Below are 26,435 nucleotides of genomic sequence, written 5' to 3'. Positions count from 1 at the left end.
TTAAATATATTTGTAATTCACAGTAGTGATGAAGTTACAATTTAAAACATTTAAAATATATTAACTTTAAATAAAATAACACACTAAAATTAAAATTATAATCAAGTACTTATGTGTTTTAGTAGTCGGCACATCAAAATAAGTGTACTTTTAAAGCACGCTTATCGAAACAATGTACTTTAAAAATAAACACTTGACATTATTACAAGGTTAATTTTGTTAAAATCATAAGGTCTCTCTTATGCAAGTACACTTAAGTCTTTTATTTAAGGTGTTTTATTTATTTATTATTATATTATCTGAAAGTACAGGAATTTTTTATTTTAAATACTTTTAAGATTTTAAGTATAGGCCTACTACAAGTTCAAACAATTAAGTATCAGTTCCCTGCTTCATACATCCAGTTCCAAGGCCTGGCTAAAAACTAAAGTGAGTTATCTGATACAACACTTGTGCATTCCTAATAGAAGACTAGTATCTCTATGCACATGAAATGACCAATTCTCTCTTAATACCATGATTCATAACATCCTACCTCAGACGACTCTATTGCTGCTCCATCCACGACCAGGTCTCCTCATCTGTCCTCTGCACAACCTCTCCTCTGCCTGCAAGAAGTCACACGGGAGTCTCAATGAGAAAGAAAGACATCCCTTGCTCAAGTGTAAACAGTAGGGTGCTCCCTTGACTGCACTGTGAGTAAACAGCCTTCTGCAAGACTACAATCTGACCTTAATGGGTTTCGTGATCAGCTTTAGGAAAGAGCTGAATAAAGTTGTTACGCGTGTGTGTTAAGAATTTCAATGGTTTGGACTGATCTAAACGCATTAGAGTAACAAAGAAACAGGTTTTACAACCTTGTAAAAAGAGCTGACTTGTGAACAGCTAAACAGAGAGAGCAAATGAAAGTGCACGGATACAGAAGAATGATGCAAATAATATAGAGATCATAAATGGATTTTATTTCGTAAATGATCATTGATGATGAGCCTGTGTTAGGAATGTCAATAGCTAGTAGTACCATAATACTCTTACTCTCAGTGGCCCTCATTTATCAAAAGTGCGTACACCAAATTTCCAGCGTACACCTGGCGTACACCCAAAACCACGGTGACTTTGCGATTTATCAATATGGACGTTGGCGTACGGCACGCTCAAATCCTACGCCAGCTCAGGAGGTGGTGTACATGTACGCACGTTTTGAGTTAGTGCTGAAATGCGCAGAAAAACAATTCCTAACACCACAAAACGCACTGACAAACTAAAGATATGATATATTATGACCCTGTAAAAAAACAACAACAGAAATTATAAACTTCAGTGTTTATTTTTGTGAGTTAAGCCCGGCATGCGCGCACGGACTGGGTTCAGTAATGCGTTTCCATTACCCCTCAAATAGCGCAAATTGAAATTGCGAATTGAAAATACGCCCAATGGAAACACGTCAATTTCGCAAAAACTGGCGTTTATCGCAAAAAAGTTTTTACGCTCGCATGAGGTGGTTTTTCAGGCAATTCGAAAAAGGAATATTTCGCAAAACTGCAATGGAAACAGTTTTTGCGCATTTACAGTCACCTGAAGACGCGGTGTGTTTGGGGTCCGTGTCCGCAAATAATAATAATTATCATCATTATTACTAGGCTATATTTAGAAGACGCTTTTATCCAAAAAAGGAACAAAGCAATTCGTCAAATGACATTCATAATACGGGTTAGACAATAATAATACAGGACTAAGATTATCACAAATAAACACAAGATTTTGACGCATATCCAAAGGGTTTGTGGAGCGGAGTGTGGAACGCGCACTGGATGGCACGGAGGCGCGCGCGCGAACACTTTTTCCTATCAATAGTGAAACAATTTAAAATACTCCATCATTTCAGGTCATACTGAAAATAATAATACATTATTTGTAACTACAAGAAAACGTTGTGCTTTTGTAAAATAAAATAAAACAATCAGTTTCATGATCTCCGTGAACTGGAGCGCGAGAACTGAAACAAAATATAGCCTATCTAAAGCTTGAAATGTCCACTTTAAAACGAACAAATTCGAATCGAAAGCTAATACATTTTGTTCTGATTAAGTAATCCATATGAAAGGTGCATTTCTCTCTAAAAGCGCATTAACAGCGAAGATGGAGATCTTAGCCGACTTAGAAAACAATAGTTTAATATTGGCTCTTCTCATTCATCACTGCGGGAAAATATAAATTCCAGATTCTAATTTGACCTTAGAAAACCATTAAAATCGACATGTTTTCCATAGTAATTTGTGTATATTTTACATGTTTAATAAAGGGGCAAAAAGTCATTAAACAAAAATCTGAAAATTCGTCGATATTTACTTTTTTTGCGCAGCAGTTGGTGTTGCCAGTTCAAATTAAACTTTTGGTGTTCAACTTTGCGTTTTAAAAAGACAACCGTTAATTTTTCGTTTTTCAATTAGCCTACTTTAAAAAGGAAAAACGAATAGACACAAAAGTAGCCTATACATGGATCTTTTGGAATAAGAGACAGAGTTCTTTATTAAATTAATAAAATAAACAATAATTAGCATAGCCTAATACAAATAATAATAATGACAAAGACATTCTTCTTCTAAATAACAATAAGCGTCATTAATAATCAAAATCATAATAGGCTACTAATAAGAAAAATATTACAAATTGTCATGCAATTATTCACATCATCATCACTATTGTACACCCTATTACATGTGACGTCATACGAAATTCAACGCTAATAGTTTCAAAACACGTGCTGTAAAATAATGCATTGTTTGTGATAGGTAATTTGCTCAACCAACCAGCGATTTAAACTGGATTTCCACCGGAGAAGTTTCTCCTCTTTGCCGTCTTCCGTGTGTCCATGGCGTAAAATGAGGGCGTGGGGGAGACGGAGACATGAATATATAGGGGCGTGTTAATCTAATGACGATCGTTTTCAGCCGCGGCATTTATCAAGGGCAGGTATTGCGTACACCTGAATTTCAAAGGTACGCACAGCTTCATAAATCAGGCGGTGAGAGGAGTGTAAGCATAATCTAACGCCAACATATACGCCCGTTTCGACGCAAGATTGATAAATGAGGGCCAGTGTATGCATACTCATACTGTGCAGTATGTAGGCTACATTTGCTCAAAACATAGAATACACACATACTAAATGTGCCAAAATGTCTAGTTTACAACATAGCACAGGCTATGAAGCGGCAATGCAAACTGCTCAACTTGATGTTTCAATTCAAGTGTGAATAAGATGTGATTTTGAATGTCTATTTCGTGACTTAGCAATATTATGAAATACGAAATAGCAATATTTAGGTAATGCATGAGATTTGTTAATGCATGCTATTTGTATTATAGCTGGGCCATCACTGAATTAGTATGTAATAAGTCATGTTGTAAACATGTAGCTTAAGCATGTTTACGCCACGTATTAAAACTATTTGAAAGATAATAGCTAATTTATCTCTCAATTCTGACTTTTTTTCCCTCACAATTGCGAGTTTATAGGTTATCTCACAACTCTGACATTATAGGCTAACTCGCAATTGTGAGAAATCTGAATTGTGAGGTAAAAAGTTGCAATTAACGTTTGTGTTTTTTTATTCTGTGGCGGAAACATCGTAAACTATCGATAGCGTTATAAAAAAAAATGCAATATGGCCTAAACATTGTTTACTGCATAGCGTATTTAGTAGGCCTACTAAGCATTATTTTTCTATAGGCTTACTCGTCATTCGTGTGTGTCAACTGTGTTGAAATATGGGTCGGATTTTGTTTGTTTTTCTTCAGACTGATTTTTATTTTATTTATAGCCTAACTGTCTCAAGTGAGTTCAGATTTTCTGGAAAAGCCTATTCCTTGGAGGAGATTTTGCTGATATTTATAGTGATTTTTTTATGGAGGATAGTAGGAATAAATATTGTTACTATGATGATACATTAAAAACCCAGTCAAAAAATGTATAGCCTTTTGTGTGTGTGTGTGTGTGTGTGTGTGCAGGAATTACACAAACTCTATTTAAAATAAATAAATAAACATTATGAATACATAAAAAACAGACTCACGAATGTATTCAACTTCTACACAGTTCTACACAACTTACACATTGTTCGAACGCTAAGTAAATCATTTCCAGAAAAGATTAGTTCAATTTATTTATTCGTTTGTGGCGTCACTTATCTGGTGATGAAACCATCAAGACTTGAACCATAATCTCACTTTCTAAATTGACCTCAGCTCATAAGGCGATTTTGCTGTTGTAGTCTGTTACCAACCGACCAATGGAGTGCTCGCGGGAGCATCACATGACTAAACACGGAAGCGTTAGAAGCATGCACAGTAAGTGACCTAGAACAGTAAATAGAGCCATAAACGCGGTATATCCTTGTGTTTATTTTTGTAAAATGAGATAAATATAAACTGTTAGTATACACACGTCCTCTAAGGATCTCGTTAACGTCTTCTGAGCTGAGCAATGCCTCTAGTTCCTGCGAACCAGCCACAGCTGATCCGCTCGTGTCAGAAGGATGAGTTCTACCAGAACAACCTGACAAACAACGCCAATGAGCTCGTCCACACCTTTGCAGGTAAAGCAATCCCAGGCATACTCAATGCATGGTTTAGGGATTTTAAAAGGGCTTATTCTACACTTTAAAATTTTATTTAGCTTTTCCCACCTATTTATTTTCAATACGACTACTTATAAATCAACACGTATTGCACAGTTAGTTTTTAGGCATTTTAAAATAACATTATTTTGGGCGGTCATGCTAATATGATGTAGGTGATAATAGTTGAAAGGGCAGTTTCAACCGATTTTTACCATTATAAAATAATCCTGCGAATACACACACTAGAAGATTGATCCAGACTGCGAGACCACACACCTGTCGATTGTCGTAACATTAGGCTTGTTTGAGATGAGCAAAATCTGCGCAGAAGAACCGATCACCACGAAATGCATGCCGGTTAGAAATGTGTCCGAGTGTCATGTGTCATAAAAACTCTCGCGGCGGCAAGGCGGCCGTGTCGGATTCTGCAGTCGGGCGCAGTTGCTCTCCACCGACTGCATTGATCAAAAGCATGATGGGAAACGAGTTGCTGACGACTTTTTTACTTTTTTTTAACATGATTTCGACGCATGACGTGACGACACCCTGAAGCCGATTCTAAAGATTTAATTGGTCATGTCAATCACTGTAGGCTACTGATTGCCTACACCAAACACTGTACCCGTCAATGTAACCTTAACCAATTAAATTAGATATATGCAGGGCGGGATTTCCGCTGAACTGGTTTTAGGGGAAAAATCACACGCTGGCGACACAACTTAATGCTCATTGGTTTAAAGAACCGTGATGTATAATGTTTTCTTTTATAATGTTTGATTTAAAACTCTGATATCATGTTTTTATGTGTATAAATTAGGTGTGTAACGATACCCTCATGTCACTATTCGATACATATCACGATACAGAACTCGCAATACAATATTATTGCGATACTCCAAGAAAGAAAGAAAAACTGTTGATTAAAATGCTAAATTTGGCATTACGTTGTGGGTGTAAATTAATAGGCTTGGATTTGGTGCTGGAAACCCCAGGACAATAGTCACACAAGAATAAAGATATTCCTGATTCTGAAGCTGAAAATACAGAATTATTTCAGACAGATATGCTTGCACTCTTTCACTGACTAGATGTATTTAAAATAATATAGGCCAATTTTTAACAAAATACATTTGGCAATATCAGGACCCACAGATATTCCCTCATTGCATTATTATACATTATATTCAACATTATACACTGTAGTTTAATGTAGTACTGACACTAAAACTCTGAAAACTTGAACTTTTTTTTATTTTGGGTGAACTTGTCAAGTCACCTTCATTTATAGCGCTTTTTACAATACAGATTGTATCAAAGTAGCTTCACAGTGATAACATGACAATAATACAACAAAGTTTGTTTCTAGAAGAAAATTGCATCATCGTCCACAGAATGGTGACAGAATGTGGAAAAAAAAACCTTGGGAGAAACCAGGATCAGACTTCTGACCTGTAATGCTGCCTGAATCATAATCATACACTGTTCGCTCGTTGGCCAGAGGAGAACTGGCCCTCCGACTGAGCCTGGTTTCTTGCAAGGTTTTTTTCTGCATTCTGTCACCTGATGGAGTTTGGGTTCCTTGCCGCTGTTGCCTTGGCTTTTGGCTTGCTTAGTTGGGGACATTTAATATTCAACAATATTATAGATCTGCCGTACTTAAGGTGGACGATGATGCAGTTTTATTCTAGAAACAAACTTTGTTGTATTATTTTAATGTTATCACTGTGAAGCTGCTTTGATACAATCTGTATTGTAAAAAGCACTATAAAAATAAAGGTGACTTGACTTAAGTATTAATTGTGATTTTTTCAAATTGAAGGTCATAAAAAGTCTTATTTTTACTTATGAGAGTTCTTAAATTTTAGATGACACATTGACTTAGACATATCTAAATACTTTACCAAATTAAAACTATCTAATTAGCATTAGCCTATGTGATTTTTATTATTCTTTCTTTGTGGATTTGCATGTTTTTTTTGCAACCCCTATATAAATATTTACCAAAAAAACCCGGATAAAAATTAAACCTTATTCAAAGTATTAATAAATACTATAACAGTATATAAATAATTATAAAATAACACTGGTGCACACAGTTTACATATTACATACTGCAAGAGTGGTATCCAATTCTGAATTATTATTTTTTAAATCCTGTTTTCAATGATGCGTCCCTTAGCTTGTTCGTTCAAAGATGTTTTTTCCCCCTTGAGGTTCCAGACGTTGGCTACAGTGCAGAAAGGAAATTGAATTACTATCTGATCTGACCTACTATGTTCTAACAACTTTATCTGGTAAGTTTTTCGCTTGTATTGCAACACTGCTGATGTATTTGTTATATGAGTTGTATTTCAGAGCCATGTTTTTGTTGTCCATTTCATTCAGGATATCAGACCCTGGGCGAGGAGTATGTCAGCATCATCCAGGTGGACCCCAGCAAGAGAAGAATCCCCTCGCGGACGCGCCGAACGGCACTTATCTTCTTCCACACATTTGTGCCTTATCTTATGGACAAGGTCTTGATCTGTGTTGAGAATGAGTTGGAAGCAGAAGCACCTCAGACGAGCAGAACCTGGAACCCGTTATCACACGTGCGGTTCTGGATTCAGAGAGCTGTGGGGATCCTGACTGAGTCTCAGAGGAAGTCTTTGATTCCGCTTGTGTTTGCCCTGCAGCAGGGAATCACTCTTCTGTACAGGCTACATGTGGCTGTCTTTTACATCAGTGGAGCCTTTTACCACATCGGTAAAAGAGCTGCGGGTGTTAGTTATGTAAGTTTTTGTTCTTTTATTATTATAAAACCTGTACTGTGGGAATAAGTTCCAATATATTGTATATAAGGGTTAGTTCACCCAAAAATTTTAATTCTGTCATTAATTACTCAGCCTCATCCGTTCCAAACCTGTAAGACAGTGTCACTTTGACGCTTCAAAAAGATCATAAAGAGATTGTAAAACTAATTTTTACAATTTTTTTAAAGAGACACTATCGCTTTATATGATGAACAGATTTAATTTATTCATATAAACATTCATCAACGCATACATCAGTTATAATAAACGGAAGCTCAAGCATGTTTGCTTGACGTACGAGAACGAATGAGGTTCTTCTCGCATGTCAAGCTGGTTCGGTTGAGCATCTGTTTATGTTCGCTGATCAATGTTTAAATGTGATGCCTAAATTAAATCTGTTCATCATAAAGCGATCAAGTTTCTTCAGAAAATGTGGATTAAACCGCTCAATTCATATGGATTAGTTTTAGAATCTCTTTATGAACTTTTTGAAGCATCAAAGTGGTCAATGGAGGGACAGAAAGCTCTCAGATTTCATCAAAAAGATCTTCATTTGTGTTCTGAAGATGAACGAAAGTCTTACGGGTTTGGAATGACATGAGGGTGAGTAATTAATGACAAAATGTTCATTTTTGGGTGAACTATCCCTTTAACAAAGCACAGTAATAACGGCAGATGATTTGTGTTATATCCCTTACGAAAAATGACTGTAAGAGATCATAATACCATGGTACTTCAATACATGATATGGTACTAATTAATAACCAAAATCATACAGGTGAAACTCGAAAAATTAGAAAATGGTGCAAAAGTTCATTTATTTCAGTAATTCAACTTAAAAGGTGAAACTAATATATTATATAGACTCATTACATGCAAAGTGAGATATTTCAAGCCTTTATTTGTTATAATTTTGATGATATGGCTTACAGCTATGAAAACCCCAAATTCAAAATTAGAATATTGTGAAAATGTTTTCATATCTGTAAGCCAAAATTATAGCAAATAAAGGCTTGAAATATCTCACTTGGCATATAATGAGTCTAATATAATATATTAGTTTCACCTTTTAAGTTGAATTACTGAAATAAATGAACTTTTGCACTATATTCTAATGTTTCGAGTTTCACCTGTCATGGTATTTACATGGTACTCCAAGCTGATTCACGGAATACTGTGGAGTGTGGAATACACCAAAACATGCAAATACATAGCAAATTTTTAAGTTATTGCTTTAAAAAACACACTTCTCACCATATCAGTGTAGCTTTAGGTTTTCTTCACCATTCTATCAGTTCCTGATCATCAAAATCAAGTCTAACCAATTTTGTCTTGTTGAATATCCTGTTTTACTCTGAAATGCACTACCGTTCAAAAGTCTGTAAGATTTGTTTTTTTGTTTTTGAAAGCAGTGTCTTCCAAGGCTGCTTTTTATTTTATCAAAATACAGTACTATTGTAAAATATTACAATTTAAAATATCCTTTTATGTTTTAATATATTTTAAAATATAATTTATTCCTGTGATGCAAAGCTGATTTTTTTTTTTTGTTGCATCATTACTCTGATTTGGTGGTTCTCATTTCTGATTATTATCAATGTTGAAAACAGTTGTGCTGCTAATTTTTTTTTGTGTGTGTGGAAACTATGGTAACTTTTATTCAACATTCCTTAATTAAAATAGAAAGTTTAATAGAACAGCATTTATTAGCAATAGCTTTTTTTATATCAATTTTATATCAATTTAATGTATCCTTGCTGAATAAAAGTGTTCATTTGTTATAAAAAAAAAGAATCTTACTGACTTTTGAATGGTAGTGTACATCATATTCCTGAAGTGTAAAAGTTTATTCTGTGTAACTGTGAATGTGTTGTTTTAGCTAAGAGTGGGGAATGTGTCTGGCGATGACCCGAGGATCAGTAACGGTTACCGTCTGCTGGGCGCGCTGTCCCTTCTACAGCTGGGCGTCACTCTCACACTGCAGTTTAACAACCTCAAGCAAAGACAGAGAGCACGGCAGGAGTGGAAACAGCACAGAAACCTTCTCCCCAGGTAACGCTGCAGTGCCTGAAGGCTTGTTCCTCTCCTAACACCCCCTGTTCTTTTGTGAGACCGTGTCATTATATACAGTACCTTTCTAAAATGTTTAAATTAAAAAAAATATATATATGTGTCCCCTATGTTCACCAAGGCAGCATATAAGCATATATATATATATATGTGTGTGTGTGTGTGTATACAGTGTATATAATCACAATTAGCCAATCTAATGGCAGCAACTCAAGTTAGGGATGTAGACATGGTCAAGACGATCTGCTGAAGTTCAAACTGAGCATCAGAACAGGGAATAATTTTTTTGTGATTTAAGTGACTTGGAATGTGCCGTAGTTGTTGGTTCTAGGACTGGTCTGAGTATTTCAGACACTGCTGATCTGTTGGGATTTTCATGCAGGAACCTTTTTTGACCAAAGAGCCATTTTTTCATTTTTGGTTAATGCATTTTCCCAAAAGAGCCACAGAAAAAAATAATAATAATATTATTATTAAAGATGTGCTTTTTTTTCAATACAATTTCAACAGTAGTAATTATTAGGTCCATAGACAACTAAAAACTAACAAATATTCAGCAAACAATAGGCTAAATAAGTTGCAATATGGAATTACTGTAATTGTGCAGGGTTTTCACTGTGAGGTTGAGTTACCAACTCTTTGTGTGCGCGTGTGTGTGTGTGTTTGTGTGTGAGAGAGAGCGAGTGAGTGAATGCACACAGTAGGCTACTTACATCTACTGTGTTTACGTGAATACTCGGTTGCCATTTTTATATATTTCTGTGTTTATTTGGCCGTTTAGGCGCGCAACCGAAAACAAAGGCTACTATGCTTGTCTGTGTTGCGCTCGAAGCGTGCGCACATCATCCTGTCAGTAAAATTTATTTCTCCTTAGCGATTATTTATTTTAAAAATAAAGCACATCCTGCTCTTTTCTTTCTCATTCATTCATGTTTTGTTATTAATAACTTTAAACAGAACCGTCAACTGAAATCTGCGCGGATTATCAAAAATACGACACATTAAGGGTCATAAATTCGGCACAACAACGGCACTGAACACGCACTTTCGCCGGTACAACTTGCATATTATTATTATCATAAACTTTTCATTAACTTTGGTAGGCTGTACAACAAGGGAATTGTAATTGGCTGATTTTGCTGCAGAGAGCCGATCTCTGTTGATGTGTCTTAAAGGAGAACTCCGGTGAATTTTAACATTGAGCTCAATTTTTAGTAAATTTGGAGTGCTGTCAATACAGAGAACAACGACAAAAATCGGTGTTGCCTACACCGTGTTATCCTCTTTTTAAAATGTGCACCCTATTGACTTGAATGGGGCAAGTTTTAAACCTGCTTTTATTTCTCTTATCATCCTTGATGTGTCATTACAAGTGCCCAGCCATGTTGAGTGATTCCTTCAGAGTGAACACGAGTGAATCTGACTGCAGTAGATGTGAAAGATATGAATAAAAATTATGTTATATCAGCCAGCGCACATACCTGTATTTAGTTCCTGTTTTCGGTCGAAGTCCAAAGTAGTCGATTGTCGAGTTGACGCGCATAGGTTTAGTTACTTAGATCACGCGCGTGAACTCGACAATCGACTACTTTGGACTTCGACCGAAAACAGGAACTAAATACAGGTATGTGCGCTGGCATAGGTTTCTGCAGAGATTGGTTGGAAAAAGAAAAATATATCCAGTGAACGGCAGTTCGGAGAATGGCCAGACTGGTTTAAGCTGATAGAAGCGCAACAGTCACTCAAATGACCACTCATTACAACCGAGGTCTGCAGAAGAGCATCTCTGAACGCACCACACATTGAACCTTGAAGCAGTTGGGTTATAGCAGCAGAAGACCACATTGTGTGCCACTCACTCAGCTAAGAACAGGAAACTAAGGCTACAATTTGCATATGCTCTCCAAAACTGGACAATAGAAGATTGGAAAAATGTTGCCTGGTCTGATGAGTCTTGATTTCTGCTGCTACATTCAGATGGTAGGGTTGGAATTTGGCATAAACAACATGAAAGCATGAATCAATCCTGCCTTGTATCAATGGTTCAGGCTGGTGGTGGAGTAATGGTGTGGTATATGTTCTTGATACACTCTGGCCCCCTTAGTACCAATTAAGCATTGTTTATATGTCGCAGCTTCACACAACTGTCAATTATTAGTGTGAAATAATTGGGACATGTTGTTGCTGTCCATGTCCATTCCTTTATGACCACAGTGTGCCCATCTTCTGATGGCTACTTCCAGCAGGATAACTGTCTTCATGTCACAAAGCTCAAATAATTTCAAACTGGTTTCTTGAACGTGACAATTAGTTCACTATACTTACCGGTAAATGGCCTCCACAGTCACCAGATCTTTTAGTTCATAAAGTTCTTCTTTTTTTCTCTCACAATTCTGACTTTTTTTCTCGTTATTGCAAATATTTACTATCTCGCAATTAAGCTTTTTAACTCTTAAAGTTAAAGTTAAGTTAAGTTTTTATCTCAAAATTTGGAGAAAAAAATCTGAATTGCGAATTCAATAAACTCGCAATTTTAACTTTCTTTTCGCAATTATGAGTTTATATCCCTGAATTCTGACCTTTTTTTGCATTATAAAGTCTGAATTGCGAGATATAAATTGCAGTTCTGAGAAAAAAGTCAGCTCACAATTCTGTTTTTTTATTTATTAAAGCACACTACACCATGTGTGCTTTAATCAGAACCCCCATCTAGCGGTGAAAAGGTATATGACCATCCAGTGAATATTAGTTTCTGTTCCTCTCAATTCCGATTTCGCTTGAACTCCTACGGTAGCCAATGTAGTCCAAGATTAACATGGCTTCCAGTTCGACCTCGTCCATGAGTATTCCTTCAAGTAATGAGGTTACTTTAGAAAACTATTATAATTTGCAGTAATTTAATTTGTCAGTTAACATATAGGTTATGACATCTATGTAAAATGAATAATAATTTTATGTTTTCGTTATTTTTTTACCATTTCATTGCTAACATCAGCTATCAGGTTCCCAGACGAATGCAAGCTTAGTAAATCTTAGTAAAGTAACTTTTATCAGTGCTATCGTTATTCTGTATATTGTACGACATCACTAGCGTAAGGCAAAGTTTACATTGTAGGCTATATCATTTTCTCCGTTAGCAGAGATCAGTTGATGTGACGGAGGTGCGAGGGAGAGGTAGAGGGAGAGGGAAAGGAAAAAATAAAAACAGGGCGGTGCCAGTGAATTGCGGAGACGCGAAAGGCGAAGCTTGAATTAACGGGTATGTCCCTCTTTGGCTAATGTACTTTCAAGATGGAGGGGCAACATGGCGACCGACATTCGAATCCCTCACCCGTATGTATTTTCAATGGCATATTATACACTCACGAGAATACTTTATTACTTGAACGAAGTAAATATACATTAATGAGCACATATATTTTTGAAATAACTAAGTGTTTTTAGCTAAGAATAAACTAAAAAAGTTACACAGTGTAGCTTTAAACTTTTTCCTCAGAAGTGTGATATAAACTTGCAATTGAGAGTTATAAAATCAGAATCGCAAGACATAAGCTCTCAATTCTGATAAAGTCTGAATTGTTGAATATTTACTGGCAATTAAAAAATATAGATTATGTTTCAAAACTTTTAATGTATTACATAAATTTTTACATCACATTTAAATAACAATTCACTTTAGTGAGTCATTAAACCAAAAAGGTTTAAATATTTTTATTTTAACAATTTTTTTTCTTCATCTCAGACATCCTTGTTTGTCTTCTTTTTTTTTGCATTAGTTTTATGGTAATAAATGTGACATTATGGAGTCTTGAGGGGAGCTTTCATAATACTAGATTTATGTTGCGTTATTCGCGTTCTTCTTTACACATCTGTTTTTCCTTTCAGTCGTCAGGTCAGTGAGTCATCGTCTCGTTCTTCACGCTGTATCTTGTGTTTGGAGGAGCGCAGAAACACCACTTGTACTCCCTGTGGTCATCTCTTCTGCTGGGAGTGCATTACAGAGTGGTGCAATACCAAGGCAAGACTTTTATATTACATAATGCTGTGGTGTTAAAGTTGCACGTAAAATTCATCATTAATGATGTACGAGAAGTAATTTTCTTTGTTGCTTTTACTGTAGACCGAATGCCCACTTTGTCGAGAGAAATTCCAGCCTCACAGATTGGTTTATCTGAGAAGCTACAAGTAGACGTTTGGTTGATCAAGATCATGGGAATTGCCAAACACCTCTTGTGTTTTACTTTCCATCACTGTTTGTAAAACTTACTGTAATTAGTGTTTAAAGATCACATGACATGGAAATTACATTTTGTATGAAATGGACAATGAATACAAATTCCTTCCTAAAATTTGTCAATTTAATTTGATTATGCAGACTATTTAACATTTTTCAAATAAAATAAGATATTTTTACTAAAGTTGATGTGTGTATTGCTTCTGACAAATCTATCTGAATCAAATTTTACATAGCACAACAAATAGAACAATAGTGTAGCCAATCAGTGATTGACAACCATACAAACATGACATGCCATAGTCAAGACAATCTACTAAAAACAATTGCAGAATTTTTTTTATTTAAACTATTTTAAATAAATGTTTTAAAATGTGTAATAAAAACTAAAACAGGGCAATTTTATTTGTTCCTTAGATTTGATTTAGCTGTTCACATTGTTGTTTTAAAATGGCTAATATCAGATTCCAGTGTGAACAGATCTTCTGGACTGACCCGTATGCGCAAAAGAACAATAAAAAGATGACACGCAGCACACTGTCATATGGAAGTAAACACAGAGGACATTAAAGTAACCGATTACGTGTTTATTTATAGCGTGATCTGCCACGGAATCCAGCGAATTTATGCACAGGTAATATAAAGTTTTTAAACGCATGATATATCTACTGTATATAGAGCTGTCATGTCACTGTAATACATTTTTACATTTAGCAGACGCTTTTATCCAAAGCGACTTACAACTAATATCGCTATAAAGCCAAAACAATCTGTTACCTTAAATTATACGTTTATCTCTGTAAAGCAGCTTTGAAACAATCTACATTGTTAAAAGCGCTATATAAATGAAGATGACTTGACTTGACAACTGAGGACTAAAGCAAGCGAGTCATCGTGAAGAGGCAAAAACAACGCAAGAAGTGCTCAAAATACAAAGTTCAGGCATTGCTCAGAGTAGCATAAGTTTTTTAATTAAAAAAATTATAATACTTATAAGTTACACATCACTGTCCACTTGACTACCTTTCAAAACTTTCTGGATAACTTTGGGTATGTAAAATCTTTGAAGTGACTCCCATGAGCGCAGAGTTGTGACAAACGTGGATCTACAGGGACGTAAAAGTCCCATGAATTTCTGTATATGACTGTGACTTTCTATAAGACTGCCAGACTGACATCTGACCTGTATCAGATTTAGGACCACATAGGGAAGTGGCCCAAATCGGAATTGAAAAGATCAGATTCCATGTGGTTTGTGCTGTTCACACTGTCATGACAAAAACGGATCTGAATCACATATGAGCATAAAAGTCACATTTGGGCCACATTTACCTGCAGTCTGTACAAAGCCATAGAGACTTGCGAATAGGCTCTTTTGATTCGGGCCAGTTAACAACCACACAGATTAGCCAATGCAATGAACTACTAACCACTCAGAACAGCTTAGGAACTGCCCATCAATTCCCATAGCATCTTAGCATTGTGGTGCAGTGTTTTGCATGGGCAAACACCAGCGATGTTCTCTTCAAAAATGCAAAATATAGTTTTTAAAGGTCGTCTCTCAGCTTATAATGAGAACTAGACAGTTCATTTACCGGCTCCTCCCAGCAGGTTGGTTGTACAGTAATCTGTTTCTAATCTTCTTAGCTCACACAACGTGCGCTCTGCAGTTTGAAGGTTTTGCCCACAATTTATACAGATCATTAACTATAGATGACACAAAATGGAGACATTAGCAAATATAACATGCTGCCCCTAAGGGTGAGTGATTTTTTTGTAAATACTTTACAGCTGTAGCCTAATGATTATCATAATTGCCACTGCAGTATCCAAAAGTAGGAATATAAATGTTTTATCAGTTGACATTTAAATGATTAGATCTTGAATTGAATTGTTTGGAAGCTCAGCCATTTTTAATGCATTCACTCATGGTTTTGCCTGAATATTTTATTGACCTGATGGAATGAGACCTTGTTTTAAAATGATACCTGAACTAATCTGTATTGAAACGGCAAAATGTGAATAACAAGCGTCATGCCGTTGCCTGAGGAAAACGCAGATGAGCCTCCGTATGCTCCGAAAGACGGTACAGCAACTTTTTACAAGAACACCCCGCTGAGTAGACGTCCCTCTATACTAACGTTTGGTTCTGAGCCTTTCATTCAGCAAACACTCTTCAAGAGGGAAGCAGACTGCACTTTTGATCTTCCTCCCCACAAGAACATTTATTCGGTTTCAGAGAGTGCAAGTGGCTCAAAATACGCCAGGAGAGATACAACAAGTGATGCTACAGCCCTTATATGTTGTAACACAGCAGACAAGCATAAGTGTGAGCAATGGAAGACTCAAGAGAGGGATTTTACTGAGGATTCCTCATTATCCACAATTTCAAAGAAAGACAGCCAGCCGACCTGCTTTAATTCTGCAGACGTTGCTTATAAACCCCAAAAGGAAGCGTTCTCTTTTCAAAAGCAAGATGAAAGGCTTTCCTCCTCTACCTTTCATGAGCTTCTTGAGTCCTCGTGGATGTCTGCAAACTTGCATTGCTCGATGCTCCACTTCGACACAACTGAACAAGCAGTCTCTTTAGAGGAACATCAAACGCCCAACTTATCTGGATCCATCTCAGCAGTTTCCTCTCTCGCAATACCTGTTGTCACTGAAAGTGAAAAGCACAGTTGCTACATTCCTAGAGGTATCAAAAGACTACCAAGAAATGAGCAGTTTCAGTGCTGTAATACAAGATTCAGCTCTAGTCAAGTCCCTAGAGTATCTATACATAGCAAACAACCAAACAAATCTGGACAAAAAGAAGATTTTGTCAGCGACACAAGGCCTAGTGGCAACCAATTGGCTTTTGAAAGCCCTACAGAGATTAACCCTCATAAAAGGCTTGAAATCCAGGAGAATTTGAGTGAGATGTACCCACATAGAGAGGATACAAAGAACCATACGCAAAGAGTTTTTCTTAGAGGAGCATGCGAATCACCTCCAGGACAGGCAGAAAGGAATGAACTAGTGTCTATTCATGGGCAATACCTTACATCTCATCAACACTCACCTTTTGCGAAGTGTAAAGCCGTGGCTGCAACAGAAGCTCAGATTTCTGCTCAGGTATGTTGGCATACAAAATCACATAATGAAAATATCCTAAATGAAGTCTACTGGAATTTATATCATTATATGGAACCATTAGAGTTCTAATATGGATGACAAATTATCCATTTTCGACAGCAAAAATCTAATTAGAATCAACTATGTACGGTATATCTTATTTGATTCTTATGGCCCTGGTACACTGTCATAAATGAAGATTATAAAAATAATAATAATAATAAGAAGAATGACATTAATGCTATAATATATTAGGCCTATATATATTTTTTACATTTATGTTTAGAGTGAACATAGGTGTGACGCATCCTTAGAACCCAGTGGGCACTGGATGTCAATGTAATGCCAGTTAAGACGTTGGACATAAGTATGATTTTGGCTGAAAATTAAAAGTGATTAAAGTCAAAGCCCAGCGTTGGCTTGACGTAAACCCTTTTCTCGTTGGCTTGACGAGAAAAAGTTTCCCTGTCAGGCGATCAAAATTCAATGTCAGGAGTGGACAATAGGTGTGTTAGACTTAGTGACGCTGCACAGACAGATCGGTGTATGTCATCAAAGTACTGCTAGTCGAAAGCATACGGTACTTAGATGGGTCTGCGCAGCGCCACTTAAAGTCTAACACATCTATCGTCCTGACATTGAATTTTGATAACCTGACATCTGAACTGACATTCAACCAAATAGAAATGTCTTATGCCTGCTGGATAGATTCTTATTTGATTCCATTAGGATTGGTTTCCAAGAAAACCTATTCACATTCCTTTAAGATTTTTTGGACTAGGGTGTTTTGAAGGGATAATATAATTTGATGTAATTTTAGAAAACTGAACACATCTTTAACATATTTATTTTTGTCTGAAAAGCTTGATGTGACACCAGAGGCTTATGATGACTTTGATGAAAAGAAAATAGAAGAAAGGTAAAGAAAACAAACTCTGTATCTGTGTCAAATGCTTGTGAAAGCGTAATAACCCTTCTGATAGAGCTGATCAAAAAATAAATATCTTACTTGTTGTGACTTGTACCTGTATTTTTGAATGGATGTAATTAAATGTTTTTAAGAGCCCATGTACTGTGTTTAGATTGAGATTAAGAGACTCATCTGCAGGTTGGGCTGTGTAATATGTGTGGTTACTGCTGTTGTCATCACTGTTATTTTTTTTAGCCAATTGTCACTGTGTGTTATGCAGGGGTAAGGATCTGTATAGGTTCCGTCTACGGTTGCGCTGTCTGAGAATATGGTCCAAAAGACTCAGGTTACTCTCTCAAGCCTGCTGTCATGACAGAAGACGGGTTTTAAACAAAGCTCTGGATGTTCTGAGATGGGCCGCAAAGATGCGTTGTGCTCATACAGATGCAGTGGAGATGAGGAGAAGTAGTTTCATACTCTATCAGAGTTTTTACCAGGTGGGAAATTTGTACAACAGCCTAATACTCTATAATACACTATCCCCTTGTGATAATATATATTTTTTAATATGCAATGGCACAGTTTCCTGAGAATATCCCTCAGAAATGTACAACATAGTTGACTATGATAACTGATGAACTCAGTTTTTGGATGGTCAAAAGGCACACATGGGGCCCTGTCATACACTCGGTGCAATGCGGCGCCAGGTGCGACGCAAGTGTTTTTTGCTAGTTTCAGCCCGACGGCATTATCATTTTCACGTCCTGCGCCACGTTGTTTAAATAGCAAATGCATTTGCGCCCATTTGTGCGTTGGTCTGAAAACAAGGTGCGTTCAGGCGCATTGTTGGCGCGTTGCTAGACTGCGCCATTGACCAACTGAAACCTGGTCTAAAGTCAATGGCGCAGTATTTATTTATTGTTATTTAAAGGGCACATCAGTAATATGCGCCTATTAGACGGGTGCACAACGCGTGTACACTGCTTATTACACACACAGGGACTGCGCTTCACACAAACATGCCAAATATTAAAAATAAATGGATTACAATGTAAAAGATTATTATTGAGTACATAAAGATATGGAATCCGGCTTGTCCCGTAGATGGTCTGCTCGCGCGCTTTAACCTCACGCACGAGTAGATCCATTTGCACTCTGGAGAAGCGTTCAGTCTTTCCGTTTGCAAATTCCGCCATGTACATAGCAACCCACCATGGCATGAGCACAACTGGCTTTTAAAGGGAAATGGGATATGAGACTCTGATTGGTTTATTGCACGTTATGCCCAAAACACACCTATTACTCATAGAATAAGTAATTGGCCCTTGTCCGACCCACACCTGTATCCGAAACAGTTGGATATTTTTCACCCGTTTCTGCAAAATTTGTCCGCGGGTCACCCATGAACCCGTGCAGGATTTTGAGATGTACAATAAGAGATAAGAGAATCGGGACAACCCTTTTAGACCATGCGCTGGGCGCGCCGACCATTTTTCCTGTCGTTAAACTAGCAAAAGTAGTTTCGGACACGCCGTGAGTGCGCTTTACGCCATGCGCTTAGATCGTTTATAGGGCCCAAAGTGTTAGACAGTATTTTAAACAAACCATTTTAACTTCATATCTTAAAGTTAATAGCACATTCTTTTACAGTGGAAGAATCACTATGAGAGCAGACACCTGGATTACTCATTCCACAATGAGAGCAAAACAGATGCTTTGAGAAAACGACTCATTCAGCCCAGCAGAACTTTGTTTCTGATGACCACATGTTCCACCTGGAGGAACCTACGTTTGCTCAGAACAGCTGTGATTCATTATCAGTAAGAATCATCCCATAATCTGGGTCAGATCTACAGTTACCTCACTATGAATAAGAGTAAATAGGGATGCCTGAGTCACCATCTTGGACAGGAATCAGGGTTTCCCTTTGCTAGCTATCATGAGTTTCATCTTATTTGTGCATAACGTAGGTCCTGGTTGGTTTGTTACCTCTTTTTTTAGAAACACCACTCTCCTTTTCTTAAGCACATGTAAATATCTAGTTGTGTATGTAAGTGTGTCTGTATGTGCTTTACACCCTGCAGTTTATCTGTACTGTATAAGCACTGGCTGCTGTGGAGGCAGGTGTGTTTAAAACGGTTCTCTAGGAGACAGCAGGAGTGGTGGGCATGTGTGTGTTGGGACAGACGACTCCGGAGCAAAGTTTGGACCCTGTGGATATTAACCTGGCAGAGAAAACAGCTGGCCACAGATCAGTACAGGTACAGACATTGTCTCAATGCTATATCCATGTCTGTGTCATGCACATGCTAGTGCAGTATATTTTTTCAGTCTCCCGAATGTTAAATTGTGTTCTCAGAATTTGCTATATCTCATATAAATATCTCCTAATGTTTCCCCTAGATATCAATGAGATCTCTGTCTTTCTTCAGGATGCATTTGTTAGCATCAGCATGGAAGAAATGGAAGATCCGTTACCGTGAGAAGAAGCTGGAGAAGTTGATGCAGTCCACTCAGATAAGCAACCTTCTTCACTCTTTCCATCGTTGGCAGAAAAGAGCAGAATCCCGTCAAAGAGAGAGAGAAAAACAGTTAGTTTTGAGCCGGTAAGAGTCAACCTGCCTCTCACATCATCACGCTGTTATTCAGTGCATGACTGGTTTTCTGCCATGGAACACAAAAAACAAATGTGCCTTTAGGGGTAGCCTACGAAAGTTTGTCACTTGTTTGTCACAATTCTTTATAGTTCACACTTATAATTCGGTTTGTTTGGTTCATTTGGTCCGGACCAAAAAAAACAAAACATTTATTTTTAACAGGCATTTTTAACACCAAACCTTAAAGGGATAGTTCACTTTAAAATTAAAATTCTGTCATCATTTACTCACCCTCAAGTTGTTTCAAACCTGTATTAATTTATTTCTTCTGCTGAACACAAAGAAAGATATTTTGAAGAATGTCAGTAACCAAACAGTAGTCTGTACCCATTGACTTCCATAGTATTTTTTTTTCCTACTATGGAAGTCAATGGGTACAGACTACTGTTTGGTTACTGACATTTTTCAAAATATCTTTCTTTGTGTTCAGCAGAAGAAATAAATTAATACAGGTTTGAAACAACTTGAGGGTGAGTAAATGATGACAGAATTTTAATTTTAAAGTGAACTATCCCTTTAATGCATAGGGATACATTCACAACTTGATTGGTCTACTTTTATGGCGTATATTTCGAGACGGAACTTACCGAACATCCAAAACAATGCAGTGTGCTGGGGTAAAATACGTTCACTGTATGTGTGTAGCCTATATATGATGCTATTTTGACCAGCTAAGTACTTGTGAAGAACTTCTAATGTGTAAAGGAGTCAGAACTGCGGCAGGAATCCCTCCATCACACAAATGAACTGAAATAAAATAACGCCTGTACCGAACTGTAATGGCCAACTGTGACAAGAAAAAACAGGTATTTTTTTTAGCATTCTGTACTTTTTAGGGTTCCTTTGCATGTTTTGTTACTGTTGCGTTTATATTTCATTCGAACTACACCAGAGTTTGTTTGGAAGTGGGCCGAGACCCATTTTTTAATGGTCTCAAGCTGCCTTTCCACTGCACACGACATTAGCATATGATTGTCGCATTTCGCCCCCCTAGTGTCAGTCGCACGGAACTTTGAAATTGGTCGTGAAGCAACCGTTACCTTCGTAATGGTAAAATGAATGATTTTAATGAATGTAATGCAAGCATGAATATATCCATGCAAAACAAAGGACCCTCAATATATCTAAAATAAAAATAAAAACATTGAAGTTTTTATAGAGCTATTTTTTTCTGCCATAATTATTAATAACCGATATTTTACAGAAATAGCGTTTACAGAATAACATTAAAGAGTTTAAATATTGGTAATTCTAGCCTCGCGCTCATAGTTTTGATTAGAATACATCACATCCGGTCGACCGGTCGCATACGGTCTAGCCGCAGAAGTTCAGATATTTCAACAGATCCAAAGCTCAAAACGGATCCGAATTTTCCGCATACGCATATGATCGGAACTCCCCGCAGCTCCCGTACAAATCTTCATTGGAAATGAATGACTTCCGGTCCGACGGCTGTCGTTTGTCGTGTGCAGTGGAAAGGCGGCTTCAGTGCGCTTGTTTGGTGCACACCAGTATTCGGATGGCAGCGTTCAACTTATTCAAATGAACCGCACTAACAGAGCAATCGCACCAGGCTTCGTTTTAATCGAACCAAACATGACAAATGTGAACACACCCTTAAAGAGACAACCTTATAGCTTACCTCAAGTCAATTTTATTTGTATAGGGCTTTTCACAATACACACAGTTTCAAAGCAGCTTTACAGAAAGTCATACTTTTATGTCTATAATGCCTTAGTGCTTTGCCATCAAGGTTTAGGGCTGGAGGTTATAACGATATATAATGATACGAATGATCTTCTGGATCTAGATATACCTATATTGTATTTATAGTGTGAGCACACATATGTATCCTTAAAGTACTACTACAAACCTTTTACAGATAAATAAGGTAGAGTACAAAGATTTCGTTTTAAAGGTATTGCCACAGTGACAAACTGTTCAACCTCTAAAAGTTTTATTTTGTTTTGTTTTTAGTGTGAATGTCTTTATGATGACTTTGAATGATAGGAGAGTGTGTCAGTGTTGAGATACGAGAGATATGAAAGACGCGCCAAATGTCTGGATGAGCGGTTATTGAAGAGTGTTGCTTGTGACATTTTTGGGTAATAACTGACCTTGGAATGTTGCGACTGATCAATCAGAATAAAGTATTTCTGAGAGCCATGTAAAATAAAGTCCAAGAAACCATCTAAAATAACCTAGTAACGGCATAGAAAGGTTATAGCAACCACCTAGAACACCATAGTTGTGGAGGTGTTTTTTTGTATGGTCAAGTGGTTCAAAAATCTAGTTTTTAGGTGAAGATGTCAATGCAAATTGGAGTTTACCAGAATAATACAGTATAAATGTGCTACCACATCATTTGTTTCTTGCACAGACGCACCCTAAACTCCTGGCATTGCTACGTTCAGAAGACAAAATTAACACGTTTGTGCACCAGAGTCCCATGTGTGCTTTCCAGACGGATGTTAGCAGGTAGGTGGAGCAAAAAACAACAACAACCCTCCTCCAAACAAGACTGACAGCATTCAGTAAAAGCCCCTGATGCTTACAGTACTTTGCCTGTGGCCTTTTCATAACTTGAGGTGAGAGACTGGGGCTGCGTTTAACTCCACTTTTAGACATACACTCGCAAACTTCCCTAAGCACTTCCCCTGGGGGAATCCCCACCGCCATTTAGAAGTGCATTCAACCTAGTCAAGTGGGCAAGGGAAGTTTATTTGGACAGACCCGGCCTCGACCCCTCGATTTTGGCTGAGGGAGCAAATCTACTCAATATGTGTTACACTTCAGGCAGATCCATAGACCACAATGCAACAGGATTTTGACGTCTCAGCAGATTGCGCTCAGCAGATTTACCCCCCACCCCACACAACTCTAGTATATGATAGTTATTTTGACATTTAATGGCATTGTGTAGCTACCTTAAGCTGACTGTTTTTACATAGTTATAGTTTATTGTATTGTTATCATTTTCATTTGTGTATTTTTTATAGGCTATGTAATATAAATATATTCATATTTAATATTTGTTTGTATTGAATTTTTTATCAACCCAAGCATACATACAGGCCTATAGAATGGTGCGTAAACAAATTTATAATGAAAAAAAAACTATAAATAATAAATCAGCTCCATATCGGATTCCAAGTGATGAAGGGCTTATACACTTATACACATTGCAAGGGTTCCGCCAGTAGTACATCCGAGTAAATAAGACGGAGGGAAGTTAGCGAGGGAAGTGCATAAAAAATTGGACTTAAACTCAGTGATGGCTGTTGTTGAAATCTGTGCAGTAAACTTCCGGAAGTGGAGAGATGTCACAAGAAGGATGCAGGACACAAGGAGATGTCTGAAGAGAGTGTGCCATCTGAAGGATAAAAGTAGAATGCAGACTGGATTTACAATATGGCGTCAAAGCACTCGAGCAAGGAAAGAGTTAAGAAGAGTACGGGAGAATTTACAAAGAGCTCAACTCTCAAGGTAAGTCAGCTTGTTTTCCTGTGCTTCATTTGCATTGTGGCTGTGACGCTCAAATGAGATGTTGAAAAGCTTGCACTTTATACAAATAATCAGGAAAACATTTTTTTTTTAAAATGTTGTCAATTGTTCATAAAAGTGTTAGTGAAAGAGTTTATCTTTCAGAAAATGTTATTTACCAACATCAGGAGGTCAAACTTAATATTATCTGAGCTATTTAGTTTTATATTCATCTTAAATGACCATGTTTATATGACCCATATAATTTATAAGACCTTGAAAGAGGACAAACTGCTATTGCTGAGGGTGGTTTATATCCCTGGACGCTTGAATCTGGGGGCAGATGTCGAGGCAGGGGCTGAGGGCCAGGGGACTCCACCCGGATGTGGTGGAGTTGATTTGGCAGAGGTAGGACAGAGCGGAAGTGGACTTGTTTGTCTCAGTATACTATCCTCTGGTTCGCCCTACTAATGTGAAAGAGCCAGCCCGAGTTTAGTTCTCGGGCCTAGGGCCCTGTTTTAACGATCTAAGTGCATGGTCTAAAGCGCACGGCTCAAGCGCACTTAGGGCGTGTCCGAATCCACTTTTGCTAGTTTAACGACTGGAAAAATGGTCGGCGTGCACAATCTAAAAGGGTTGTTCCTATTTCTTAAAGGGGCGTAACGTGCAATAAACCAATCAGAGTCTCATCTCCTATTCCCTTTAAAAGCCAGTTGCCTATAGGTGCATATTACTAACGCGCCCTTTAAATAACTAAAAAAGTATTGCGCCATGGACTTTAGACCAGGTTTCAGTTGGTCAATGGCGCAGTATTTCAGTTGCCTCAAAAATAGCAACACGCCAACAATGCTCCTGAACACACCTCGTTTTCAGACCAGCACGCCCATGGGCGCACAAATAGTCGCAAATGCATTTGCTATTTAAACAACGCGGCGCAGGACGTGAAAATGATAACTGCGGCGGGCTGAAACTAGCAAAGAACACTCGCGTCGCGCCTGACGCTGCATTGCACCGTGTGTATGGTAGGACCCCTAGTGTTTATTCTGGAAGGCTCTCCGTGGGAGATTCCGACCAGGAGGGACTTTTTGTCTCAGGTGCAGGGATCTTTCACCCCCGACCCGAGATTTGAAACCGGTGGGTCTGGCCCCTGAGGGGGATCAGCTCCTAGAATCTGGTCTCTCAACTGAGGTTGTTGAGGCCATTTTTAATGCTAGAGCTCCCTCTACAAGAAAATTGTTTTGGTAATTGCCTGGTTGGTTCACTGCTTGAGTTCCTTCAGGAGCATCTTTCAGCAGGGTTGGCCCTTTGCTACACTTAAATTTTACATGGCTGTTATTTCGGCTTGCCACATTCACGTTGATGGAGGTTCCCCTGGTATCTCATTTATTGCACGGTAACAGACAGCTGATGCCTATCTGAGGACCGCAAGTTCCTCTCTGGGAACTTGCTAAAGTCTTAGAAGGCTCATTACCAAAAAAGCAAAACTTTACCCCAAACTTTTGAACACTAGTTTATTTATAGGGTGTTGCTATGTGGTTGCTAAACTGTTCATTGATGTAGTGGCACTGATTCTCTGTGTGCTTATGGCAGGTGTTTATCAGCGTGGAGAACACTGGTTCAGCGCAGAACATTGCTTCTGCATTACTGTTATCACAGAAAGGCTCTGACACTCAAGACATGCTTACAGCAGTGGAGCAGATCTCTACAGCTACACTGTCTTCAAAAGGATTTCCTCATCCACCAGTTTCATACAAGACAGAAAAACACAAGTTAGATAATTTTACAAGTATGATTGTGTGTTTAAGATGTAAGCTATCTGTGATATACACTATCTTTCAAAAGTTTAAGGTTAGTTAGATTTGAAAGAATTCCTCTTATGCTCACCAAGGCTGCATTTATTTGATAAAAATACAGTAAACCTTAATATTCTATTATTACAACTTAAAATAACTCTGTTTGAATATATTTTAAAAAACCTAAATATTACAACAGCCATTACTCCAGTCTTCAGTGTTACATGATAATGATTCTTCAGAGATCATCCTAATATGCTGATTTGGTGCTCAAGAAACAGTTCTTCTTATTACCAATGTTGAAAATCTTTTTGGATTTTAGGTTTTACGATGGAAGTGTTCAAATGGAAAACACGATTTTCAGCGCAAGAACTATCATCCATGCTACTACTCCACAACACTCTTCATAAGTGGACAGAGATATTAGTGAAACAACAGTTGGCACAGTATGCTAAACTCCTCTTTTTCTCTTTCTCTGTAACTATATTTCTCTCTCTACCTTTCCCTGCTCATTTCTTAAATTTCTCTTTGAGATCTCACAGATCAGCTCAAGATAGAGCTGTTCAGCGGGCTGTTCTTCTGGAGTGGTACAGACACACTCAGGCTGTTTTCTCTGATGCAGTTCTGCTCTTCACAGCCAAGCTGGCTCATCTTCATCCATTCTCATCTTCCTCGCCCTGCTCTGTATCCACTGCTGTACCTCAGGTACAAGACTCAGAGCTAGCTATAGCTGCCCATTGCGTGGATTTTGTTTGTTTTG

General features: G+C 37.7%; 3 protein-coding genes across 4 annotated transcripts in view; 2 read left to right on the top strand and 1 right to left on the bottom strand.

Moving 5' to 3' along the window:
• The window catches only part of plch2a (phospholipase C, eta 2a), a 173,097-nt gene extending 151,993 nt beyond the window's left edge, over window positions 1-21,104 (bottom strand). Inside the window, exons 1-3 of the mRNA XM_079637356.1 lie at window positions 20,987-21,104; window positions 20,221-20,278; window positions 536-608 (exon numbers count right to left, since the gene is read on the bottom strand). The gene's annotated coding sequence lies outside the window, so the exon portion shown is untranslated. The remainder of the gene's footprint in view (window positions 1-535; window positions 609-20,220; window positions 20,279-20,986) is intronic.
• pex10 (peroxisomal biogenesis factor 10) lies at window positions 4,274-13,900 on the top strand. Of its 2 annotated transcripts, XM_079637371.1 has the most exons (7): window positions 4,274-4,350; window positions 4,458-4,598; window positions 6,836-6,916; window positions 7,008-7,393; window positions 9,294-9,466; window positions 13,370-13,502; window positions 13,605-13,900. In XM_079637371.1, exons 2-7 carry the CDS (start codon window positions 4,487-4,489, stop codon window positions 13,671-13,673), a joined length of 954 nt encoding a protein of 317 aa, XP_079493497.1. In that variant the 5' UTR covers window positions 4,274-4,350; window positions 4,458-4,486; the 3' UTR covers window positions 13,674-13,900. The 2 variants fall into 2 exon arrangements, with proteins under 2 accessions (XP_079493497.1, XP_079493496.1); XM_079637370.1 differs by having other exon boundaries at window positions 4,298-4,598.
• Window positions 15,337-26,435, top strand: part of LOC307011551 (uncharacterized protein) — a 32,564-nt gene continuing 21,465 nt past the window's right edge. The window contains exons 1-11 of the mRNA XM_079637358.1: window positions 15,337-16,832; window positions 17,696-17,751; window positions 18,023-18,239; window positions 19,393-19,562; window positions 19,827-20,003; window positions 20,175-20,348; window positions 22,780-22,877; window positions 23,699-23,885; window positions 25,473-25,651; window positions 25,998-26,121; window positions 26,209-26,380. Of these exons, the coding sequence (XP_079493484.1) occupies window positions 15,753-16,832; window positions 17,696-17,751; window positions 18,023-18,239; window positions 19,393-19,562; window positions 19,827-20,003; window positions 20,175-20,348; window positions 22,780-22,877; window positions 23,699-23,885; window positions 25,473-25,651; window positions 25,998-26,121; window positions 26,209-26,380 (2,634 nt within the window). The 5' untranslated portion in view covers window positions 15,337-15,752. The remainder of the gene's footprint in view (window positions 16,833-17,695; window positions 17,752-18,022; window positions 18,240-19,392; window positions 19,563-19,826; window positions 20,004-20,174; window positions 20,349-22,779; window positions 22,878-23,698; window positions 23,886-25,472; window positions 25,652-25,997; window positions 26,122-26,208; window positions 26,381-26,435) is intronic.

Source organism: Phoxinus phoxinus (genome assembly GCF_949152265.1).
Source record: "Phoxinus phoxinus genome assembly, chromosome: 15".
Classification (NCBI taxonomy): Eukaryota; Metazoa; Chordata; class Actinopteri; order Cypriniformes; family Leuciscidae; genus Phoxinus; species Phoxinus phoxinus.
This window is presented reverse-complemented; position numbering and strand designations above follow the sequence as displayed.